Source organism: Arctopsyche grandis, chromosome 2 (genome assembly GCF_051622035.1).
Source record: "Arctopsyche grandis isolate Sample6627 chromosome 2, ASM5162203v2, whole genome shotgun sequence".
In the NCBI taxonomy this organism is placed as follows: Eukaryota; Metazoa; Arthropoda; class Insecta; order Trichoptera; family Hydropsychidae; genus Arctopsyche; species Arctopsyche grandis.
The window spans coordinates 6,168,663-6,179,329 of record NC_135356.1 but is presented as its reverse complement, the minus strand read 5'-3'; the positions used below and the strand labels follow the sequence as shown (position 1 = coordinate 6,179,329).

The following is a 10,667-nucleotide window of genomic DNA, read 5'->3' as shown; positions in this document are numbered from 1 at the left end:
CTAGTCACCGGACCCAGAAGGTGCCGCGTATTGTTCAAAGGTTGTAAATGCATTGTTAAAGGTTTGCCTAACCTATTTTAGAAAGGATTTACAACAATGGAACAATGGAAAGGACTGTGACTATCCTACCTCAACTGATGACTCTGAAGATATAGGTTGTGTCGTTGATGGCTCCGATATTGAAGGTTGCGATGTTGGCGGTTTATTAGACACCACAAATTGATTTCGTACTTCACAAACAATTCGCTGAACACTTTTTTTAGAAACACCAGTCGCTTCCGCAGTTGAAGCATATAAATTTTTCATAAAACTATTTCTTTCGTCACATTCACTATTCACTATACGATGCATGAAATAGTTGAAAACATTATACATAATTTCGCGAGATTGTCCCGTTAGTGTTTTCCCAGATCCAATTTTATCACAAAGCATTTTATTATTATATATCCACTAATTCGAATGAACTAACTCCAATTAACCAATTAGCAAACAATATAAGAACGCGTTACGTCAGTTTGTGGGGGTTGATCGGTGACTGACCAGTGAAACTGGAAAAAATCATCCTGTAGTGCACACTTTAGAGCAATACAAAAATAATTGTTGTTTCTGTCATGCTCGGAAAGTGGGTGCGTATGAAAGGTACCAACTGATTGTCCTAGAAAACAGATACAAAAAATCTTATTCATATCTTCACGGACACAATATACGTGTTTGTATTGAAACGTGCCAGCTTTCGCTGCACGAGCTATGGTATTGGATTATTAGTCACATTGCGGTTGTCACAAAGACAATTTTTGCCATTAAAATCGCGAATACGCAATATTTGGCACTCAAGTTCTCGTTAGTATGATAGTTATCGTTATTATGATGGACTTTTCGGCTGCCAGATGTTCCGTTATAGAGATTTTAGTGGGTTCGGTGATTACTAGTCAAATGTGAACCGGTCACAGAACAACCGGTAGCTCTAGATCGGTCACATGTGATCACCCGTCACACTAAAACTAGTCACGAGATAACTGGTCACACCCTAAAATCGGTCAACCAGTTTTCTCGTGACCGATTTTGGTGACTTTATGACCAGTGATTTGTGACCAGTAATCACCGAACCATACATACATATATCAGGTTTGGGCAAACTGCCGCCCGCCAAATTGTTGGTTGTTGGGACTGTCGACACCAACAATATTACTTACAATATTTTCCATATCCAGTTCCCATATTCCAAGTTGTGGTTGCTATTTAGGAACTAGTTATGGAAAATATTGTAAGTAATAGTATAGGTGTCGACGGCCCCATTAGAGGATCATTAAATTTTTATGTTGAAATTTTTTTTATGACAGTAAATAATGTAAATCTATAAATATTATTTTACTTGCGGCCCGACTTCATTTTTAATTCCAAGTGCGGCCCTTCATTCGAAAAGTTTGCCTAGGCCTTATGTATGTAGGCATATTAAGTTATTAAATAAAAAATAATTAAAAGAAATGTGTCGTCGGTTATGTGTTCGATTCCCACGCGGTCATTTTTTTTCAAATACCTTTTAAATATATTTAATTGTTTCATATGATTTTTTTTTAAATATTTTTAGTACATACACACTCAACTCAGCCAGTAACACTCTTTCTTTCAAATATTTCATGTTTTCCTCTGAAAATTGTTTTGCCAATTTCTCTGATTTCATTGTTGAAACAGTGTAATTAAAAATTGGCTAAAAACCTTCCTACCTAATACATATGTCACCACTATTTGAGTATGATTAATGTAAAAGTAAAAATTCATAGATGTCTCGTTAATTTCTAGTTTTCAGTGACTTATGTAATAAAAATGCTGCATTGTTTGTAATTGGCCAGGAAGGCGCATTGGGGTTTGCCTGTTAGGCCTTCCTGGTATATATGTATATAATAAATAAATAAAAAACTTGATCTATTGTTACTACGTACATAGATAAAGTAAAAAAGTATGATAGGACGATATTTTATAAATAAGAAAATAAAAATCATTTTATGCACAATGTTTCCCTTTAATGTCAATTTCTTAAATGCTATAATATGTATTTCATCTTATGAAAACATATTTTTTTTAATATAATGATTACAACACATATTGAATATAATAATTTCAATGTAAATATGTATTATATTTCATCTTATGAAAACATTTTTTTTTTTTAATATAATGATTACAACACATATTGAATATAATAATTTCAATGTAAATATGTATTATATTTCATCTTATGAAAACATATATTTTTTTTTAATATAATGATTACAACACATATTGAATATAATAATTTCAATGTAAATATGTATTATATTTCATCTTATGAAAACATATATTTTTTTTGAATATAATGATTACAACACATATTGAATATAATAATTTCAATGTAAATATGTATTATATTTTATCTTATGAAAACATTTTTTTTTTAATATATTGATTACAACACAGTGAATATAATAATATCAATGTAAATATGTATTATTTTTCATCTTATGAATACATTTTTTTTTTTTAATATAATAATTACAACACAGTGAATATAATAATTTCAATGTAAATATGTATTATTTTTCATCTTATGAAAACATTTTTTTTTTTGAATATAATGATTACAACACATATTGAATATAATAATTTCAATGTAAATATGTATTATATTTCATCTTATGAAAACATATATTTTTTTTGAATATAATGATTACAACACATATTGAATATAATAATTTCAATGTAAATATGTATTATATTTCATCTTATGAAAACATATATTTTTTTTGAATATAATGATTACAACACATATTGAATATAATAATTTCAATGTAAATATGTATTATATTTTATCTTATGAAAACATTTTTTTTTTAATATATTGATTACAACACAGTGAATATAATAATATCAATGTAAATATGTATTATTTTTCATCTTATGAATACATTTTTTTTTTTAATATAATGATTACAACACATATTGAATATAATAATTTCAATGTAAATATGTATTATATTTCAAATAAGAAAATAAAAATCATTTTATGCACAATGTTTCCCTTAAATGTCAATTTCTTAAATGCTATAATATGTATTATAGATGTATTTCATCTTATGAAAACATATTTTTTTTAATATAATGATTACAACACATATTGAATATAATAATTTCAATGTAAATATGTATTATATTTCATCTTATGCAAACATATTTTTTTTTAATATAATGATTACAACACATAGTGAATATAATAATTTCAATGTAAATATGTATTATTTTTCATCTTATGAAAACATATTTTTTTTTGAATATAATGATTACAACACAGAGTGAATATAATAATTTCAATGTAAAATGGTTAAATGGTTGATGTCTAATGACTTTTGTAATGTTTGATGTATCTTGCTGATGGATCTGTCACATCATCGTTCCATTTTGGCATCCAAAAGTAAGGTATGAGATGCTCGAACGTGCAATAATATCTTTCAAAACATTTTCTAAAATTAAAAAGAATAAATAAATCGCTAAAAAATAAAAAATAAATTATAAACATTATTTCAAAAATTTATAAAATATACCTATAAAAGTAAGACTCCTTTGACAGTGGTTTACAGTGTGTAAATTTCGGTGCGCAGGAATTGAACTCCTCGTCTGAAACTCTACGCTCAGTCAAATCTTGGATGACTTTGAAAAGTGATCTCTCTTTGTTTGCAACTCCGTCGCTGAAAATATAATGTGACATAGAATTGATGGTGCTAATTTAGTATGCGGTCTACCTTAGCATGCGATCTACCTTTGAATCGCAGTCGACTATTTTTTACTTTATCTATGTACGTAGTAACAATAGATGAAGTTTTGTGATCATGCGAAAATTCGAACTCGAGATTTTGACTGATTCGAACTCAAAATCGATCACTGATCACGTTTTCATGATCTAGAAAAATTGTTTTGATAACTTGATATTTTATAAATATTTTTATCTGAACCGGAACTAGTGCTTTTAGTCCAGAGAATCGAGGTTTTTTATGTTTTTCTCAGAAACCGTTGGGTTTATTCAACTGAAATTTCATATCTAGAAGTTTAAGCATAATACCAAGTTATGTATACAATTTGGTAAGCATCCGTCAACCGGAAGTAGCCGTTTACTCTCGTTCGTAAATAGTAAATAAATACATAGGTGTTGGCTGCTAAGATATGTTTTTTTAATGAAAATATTGATGAAATAAAACTTAAAAAAATATATACATAAATTAGCAGCCAATATTTAAGGGTCAGGATAGTTAAAGTTGGCCCTATACATTTAAGATTGGGTTGTTAGGGTCGATATTATTCAATCTCAGTGTCACGCGAGAACTGAGACAGTGAGACCGCATACTAAAGTAACACCGAACTGATTGTGTTGGGATGTTTGGATAAATTTATGAATTACCTAAACGCTTCTTTGGGTCTCCATAAAATGCTGGCTGGTAGAAGATTTTGTCCCTCAAAGGCATTTCTAAGTAAATACTTTTCTACATCACCTTTTGGCCTCCTGGAATCTTTATCCAAGCTCAGATAGTAACGAGTAAAGTCAATATCGAGGAATGGACAACGTACTTCCAAACTGTAACAATAAATCTCATTATTATGTGGTTTATTCATGATCAGTATACATATGTAATAACTATACTGTACACAACTAGCTTGAGTTGTCAGCTGGATTTGATTTAAAATATTATTACTAAATTATGTATCATTTCTCAATAATATGTATTATATTCGAAACAATCTAGCATGAGACTTACGTAAAATTTACATGCTATCGCAATTTCGAAAGAGACTTTTTACCTATGTATGTAAGCTTTAAAGATTTGTTGGGATCATCGAATATTTGATGCTTGATGGTCGACGTATGTCCGATAAAAACTTCTCTAGGCAAGGGAAATGGGCAAGTGCATCGTTGAAAATTGCACAATGCATTCAAAAACACACAATAAACAACATGGGATACATTTTTATAAGTAAATTGATCATTTAAGTAACATATTATTCAATTAATATCCTATATGAAAAGGTCTCTTTTCATGAAAGGGTCTCGGTGACAGCTAGCAATACAATATTGCGTAGTTTTGGAAACGGTACGAGTGTATTGAAACAAGAAATGTATTCCAAAGGGCGCTTCTATCATTATAACATTTCTCTGGTTTTATTACAAACAACAAACCAAGCCGGCGTAAAACCACTAGTAGATTATAATAATAAATAAGATTTTACCCAAATGCAGCCGTCATACGATCTGCTCTTAAGCCATCATAAAGATATATGTCGGACAGCAACCTAAAAATGAACAACAATTCATATATAAAATTAAATGATGGAAAATATAAAATCAAAGGAATATAAAAGAAAGAAACCTTTCACTCTCGGCATGTGCTGCATCAGTGTCAGGAGCGTCTCTGAAATAAATGTAGCCTTGGGCCAATTCATCGGCACCTTCTCCACTGAATATTACCGCTGTGTTTGTATTATATTGGATATACTCACTCAACAAATACATACCTGCAGAGATAAAGAAAAAACTAATAAAAAAATGTCAATCTTAAAATTTTACATTTAAAAGAAAAAAAATGCAAGTAACAAACCAACGCCAGCTCGTACCGTTGTGATATCGAATGACTCCAAATGAAATATCACCCGAGTGAGAGCTATAGCAATATGGTCTTCTGTGAGCAGTACCTCGTGATGCTCGGAGCCAATGTGTTTAGCTACTTTCTTAGCAGCGACCAAATCGGGCGATCCTATCATGCCGATTGAGAATGTCTAAAACCAAAAAATCTTATTTTAATTTGGCACCACACACTCTTAAAAGATAAGCAATTTTTTATACACTTCGCATAATGTATAGCAGTTTCAATTCAATACAAAAATACAAAATAAAATGTGACTGTCGTCGTACTTGTATCGGGTATGTTATGCTTTCCTCCTTGGCTAGTTTTACGATGAGAGCGGCTACCAAAGAAGAGTCCAACCCACCAGACAACAGACATCCAATACGACGATCCGACATCAGCCTTTTACGACATGCTTCCGTTAATAGAGAGACAATCCCATCAGCCGGACTCTTAAAATCTGTTGAGTTAAAGCATCTTGGGTGACTGTTGAATATTTAAAACGATATAAAATAAACACAATCGACTTCCAGTCAAATATAACCTTGTGAATGGGGCACCATTTTCCAAAATTTGACGTCTTCTCTGTTCGAGAAATATTCCGATTTTTTGATAAACTCAATAGACCCATCGTCGGAGAATGAATATTCTTCATAAGTACCAGGTTTAAATTGATCCAATTTTTCAGCCACGTTCAGCCTTTGAGCAATATTTATAATTCCTAAAAGAAACAATTATATATATATATATATATATATATATATATATATATATATATATATATATATATATATATATATATATATATATATTTCAATCATATAATATTTCAATACAACTAAAATCAATAAATTTCATCAATAACTGTTGGATCGAACAAAAAATCCTATATTTGTACAGAAACAACTAAAAAACTGACATCTTGAAAAAAAAAGTATTAAAGTAATATTATGCAAATACACACTACGCATTATTATGTCTATACCAGGGACGTCATTTCAGCTTTTCCCAGGGGGGGGGGGGCAAAAATTTTGACCAGTAAGAAGTACCTTTTTAAGGGGGGATGTATTATATTAAAAATTGAGTACATATATGAATTTTAACTCTTTCTTTTAATCATTTTTTTATTTACTATATACTTTTATCAATAAAATTAATAGTAAAATAATTTTAAATGATAAACGAGTTTAAAAATATCTTTCAAAGCATGACCCCATTTTTTTCTGGGAATAATCGACATGTTTATTTCTGACAGCGTTCTAAACAATTTCAATTTCTATTTTTTTTGGTTCAGTATTTTAATTAAAATTCATAATAATACATTAAGCAACGTGGATAGTCCCGTTCAAATCTAGCGTGGGCAACTGCCCACCCCAGCCCCCTCAAATAACGTCCCTGATCTATACCCTTCAGGTATAAACACAGAGTACCTAAGCACAATCTGCTTTAGATCGTCGACTTTAGAGAGTCTTTAGTTAACATTATGTATGTATAAGATGTATGATGAGCATTTATATGAATTTTAAATAGGTTTTTGAGCTCTTTTTCCTATTATGCTGTACATTAACATTTGAATAATACCTATATAATACTTTAATTTATAACAAAAATAAAATAAAATTGTAAAATAGAAAATGATCTGTAGATCAGTAGCTATTAAAATAGATATAAGATTGTGAACATAATTTAGTAACAATAAAAAGCATTTCAAAATCAACATTATTATGTATCAGTCATTTTTTGAAGATAATATTACTCAAGTAAAATCTAGTAGATATCAAGAAAACCTGAACCTACTACACATATCATAATATTAAGTCACAAAATTACTTAGTGGCATATTATACAGTGTAGTTGGGTTTTAATTTTAACTCGGTGGTTCTATGAAATATGTAAACTGTACCATTGTTTGTGGACTATATATTTGAATTCAATCTGACAAACCTTTCGCTTCAGAACAAATTCCCATTATTTTATCCACGTCACTGTAAAATCTGAAAAGCGGTCGAATGCCGTAAGGATCTCTCGCTATCATTATCTTTTTCTTTTCCATGTCTACTAGACAGACTGCATAATCGCCATCCAAAAATTGAATAGCCTTTTCAAAGCCAAATTTCACATAAAGATGAATAATACATTCTACATCGCACTTGGTCTCGAATTTGAAGCCGAATTGTTGTCCCAACTACAAATTTATTACGACTATTACGTATTAATATTTTCAATCTCATGACAAGTATTTATATTTATATTTACCGTTTTGTAGTTATAAATTTCACCGTTGCAGACGACCGTTATCTTCGGATGTTGGTGAATTTTCATTGGTTGCATGCCATGCAAATCATCGACGATTGCCAATCGGTGAAATCCCAAGCATCCGTTCTGTAACTGAAACAAGAAATTGATAGTAATTTGGATTCATTATAGCAGATATTCTGTTTAAAACGCTTGACCATTACACGCTTGTCGGTTTCGAACCTCGAAGCGTCGGGGCCTCTGTACTCAATGTTTTTAAAATCGGCGATGTAGCAGTCTGGACAATCCATTCCGAATAAAGCCCAAATTCCACACATCCCGATTCGATATTATGTATCTGGAAAGAAACAACAAGTCGCATAAAACGATTGCAAAGTAAGTGAGAATTGATTAGAAATGATTATGTACACATATGTAAATAAAATTGCAGTCATTTTAAAAAATGTAATCGCTATTGCAACAAAGCAACAAAGAGATTATTTCATAAGTAAATATCAATCGCAAACGCAAATTCATTTCAAGATAAAGTATATATATATATATATATATTGTACAATGTATGTAAATTTGCACAGCAACACAAAACAATAATAATATATATATATCAATTATATTATGCGAAGCTTGTTATTACAAATGTATAGGCATGGCATTCAATGATTCCGCTATTTACTATTCAGTAAATATTAGATGCCAATATTGTGAATTGATAATTATACATTACAATTTTTTTTTATACCAAATTTTAACTGTAACAGAAATACATCTTTCATAATGTAAATCATATGTACATCATTAACAAAACACAAATTTAAAAAACTACATCTATTTACATATAAAGGGATTCATGTCATGTCGGGTATCATGTTTAATTAAAAATCCCATTGACATGCATATGTAAAAAGAATGTCACAAATTCAGTGTTTCAGCTCTCGGAAGAGATTTTTTATTACAATACACGCTCAAACAACGCCAAATAGTACATAATATGTATACAGTATTTTATCAATTTAAATGTATTAATGTTAATATATCAAATGAATAAAGGCCAAAATCGCATACAATTATTTATATATATACACATATAATAGGCAGATTTAAAATAATGAATTATTCTTATTCATCGATTGCAAATGGATGTTCCCTGTTTAAATTCGAGCATGCGTATTTGTAGCGTGTAGCAAAAATCCCATAAAATTGATTTATAAGTTATAAATCCACGCGTATTGCACCATTTGATCAATTTTTATAAATTATAACATAACATTCGAATAATTGATTACCACGCTGCAGAAGAGGGCACGTGTTTCCAAAACGCGAGTAGACCGAACGCCACCAGCCGCCAGCAGACTGTATCTAATGCGCAAATGTTTTTATTGATTTGCGCAAGGTTGACGCAATCCGTGAACTGTTTGCACACACTCGATAAATTGGCAAATTCGCTGACCAACCTTAGATAACAATTATTTACCATAAAACCATTTTCTGTAAAACGATCATCATCAAAATAATTCCCATTTGTATCTTTAATAAAGAGCTGCCGGGCTAATGGGCTGCCGGGCTGCAGCCCCTCCTATAAAATTCTAAAATATATTTATAATAATACATTTAATATTTTATTTATTAAGGGCCTATTGAGGGCCTTCGACAGAGTAAATATTACTTACAATATCACCCGTATCCAAAAGGGTGATCTTGTAAGTAATGTTGATTGTTTCGAAGACCCCACTAACTTGTATGGTGACAGATGAATTAAAATGTTGCTGTACTGGCTGTGAAGTGTTACAGCGCCGCCCTGAACGCCGCGCAGCCCGGAGTTTCGGAACTAGAAAGAGAAAGAGCTATTTGCTACTGCAGATAGCTCTTTCTCTTTCACTCACACTGCCAGTTCGTTGCCTCTGGGCTGAGTTTATTTCAGACCTGGCCACGGAAAAAGCCATATCGGCAGCACTGTCGTGATTCAACTGTCACTTGGTTTAAGATTTTGCGCGTTTATTCTTTCAGTTGATTCGTTGGCTCGCACAATCACAGCTTTATTCGTTTTGTAACGTACGCCCCCGCAGCCGAAGGAGTGGGGGGGGGAAGCTACCCCCGCCCTCGGATGCTGGGGAGTGGGAGAAAGTACCGCTACTTTCTCAGCTATAAAAGGAGCGCCCGTTTTGTAGGAGTAGGCCCAGGAGATTGTCCCGTTAGTGTTTTCCCAGATCCAATTTTATCACAAAGCATTTTATTATTATATATCCACTAATTCGAATGAACTATGGGAACTAGTCTTATTGTGAAGGTCTTCTTCACCACCAGTCCGCCATGTATTGTAGACAGATTCGTCTGTGTTCGGTATTAATACAACTATATGTTGAATGTGGTATTTATTTGGTAGTAACACGTATACACAAGTATGGTTAATTGTTGGTAAAAGTATGTCGTTCAGAGGTCTCTGGATGTGGTAGAGTGTCGCTGGCTCGGCATTCGGCTATGTCCGGCTAGTCTCTGGATACGGTAGAGTGTCGCTGGCTCGGCATACGGCTATGTTCAGCAAGTCTCTGAATACGGCAGTGTGTTGCTGGCTCGGTCGGCTGGTTGATCTTCCAAGTCCGTGTAGTGAAGTGGTGGCTGGTCAGGAGCTGGATGTCGACTGGTCTGCTGCTTTGTGTCGACGCTTGCTGCTGTGGGTCGACTGGGGTTGTTTGGGTTGTACCTCCTTTTATAGTGTTTCTGGAATCGCCTGACCGATGGTGGTGGTTTGTTGATGCGTAAGAAAGGAAT

General features: G+C 32.0%; 1 protein-coding gene across 4 annotated transcripts; it reads right to left on the bottom strand.

The window, feature by feature from the left end:
- Positions 1-2,852: 2,852 nt before the first annotated feature.
- On the bottom strand, positions 2,853-9,311 carry LOC143922729 (asparagine synthetase [glutamine-hydrolyzing]-like). 4 transcript variants are annotated; one of them, XM_077446063.1, is made up of 12 exons: positions 9,185-9,311; positions 8,105-8,238; positions 7,902-8,033; positions 7,590-7,830; positions 6,190-6,366; positions 5,933-6,105; positions 5,619-5,796; positions 5,391-5,535; positions 5,251-5,313; positions 4,427-4,600; positions 3,576-3,719; positions 2,853-3,494 (listed from the first exon to the last, which is right to left on the bottom strand). In XM_077446063.1, the coding sequence occupies exons 2-12, from the start codon at positions 8,216-8,218 to the stop codon at positions 3,371-3,373; spliced, it is 1,665 nt and encodes a 554-aa protein (XP_077302189.1). In that variant the 5' UTR covers positions 8,219-8,238; positions 9,185-9,311; the 3' UTR covers positions 2,853-3,370. The 4 variants fall into 4 exon arrangements, with proteins under 4 accessions (XP_077302189.1, XP_077302190.1, XP_077302192.1 ...); XM_077446064.1 differs by having other exon boundaries at positions 9,188-9,311; XM_077446066.1 differs by having other exon boundaries at positions 8,124-8,238; positions 9,188-9,304.
- Positions 9,312-10,667: the final 1,356 nt, after the last annotated feature.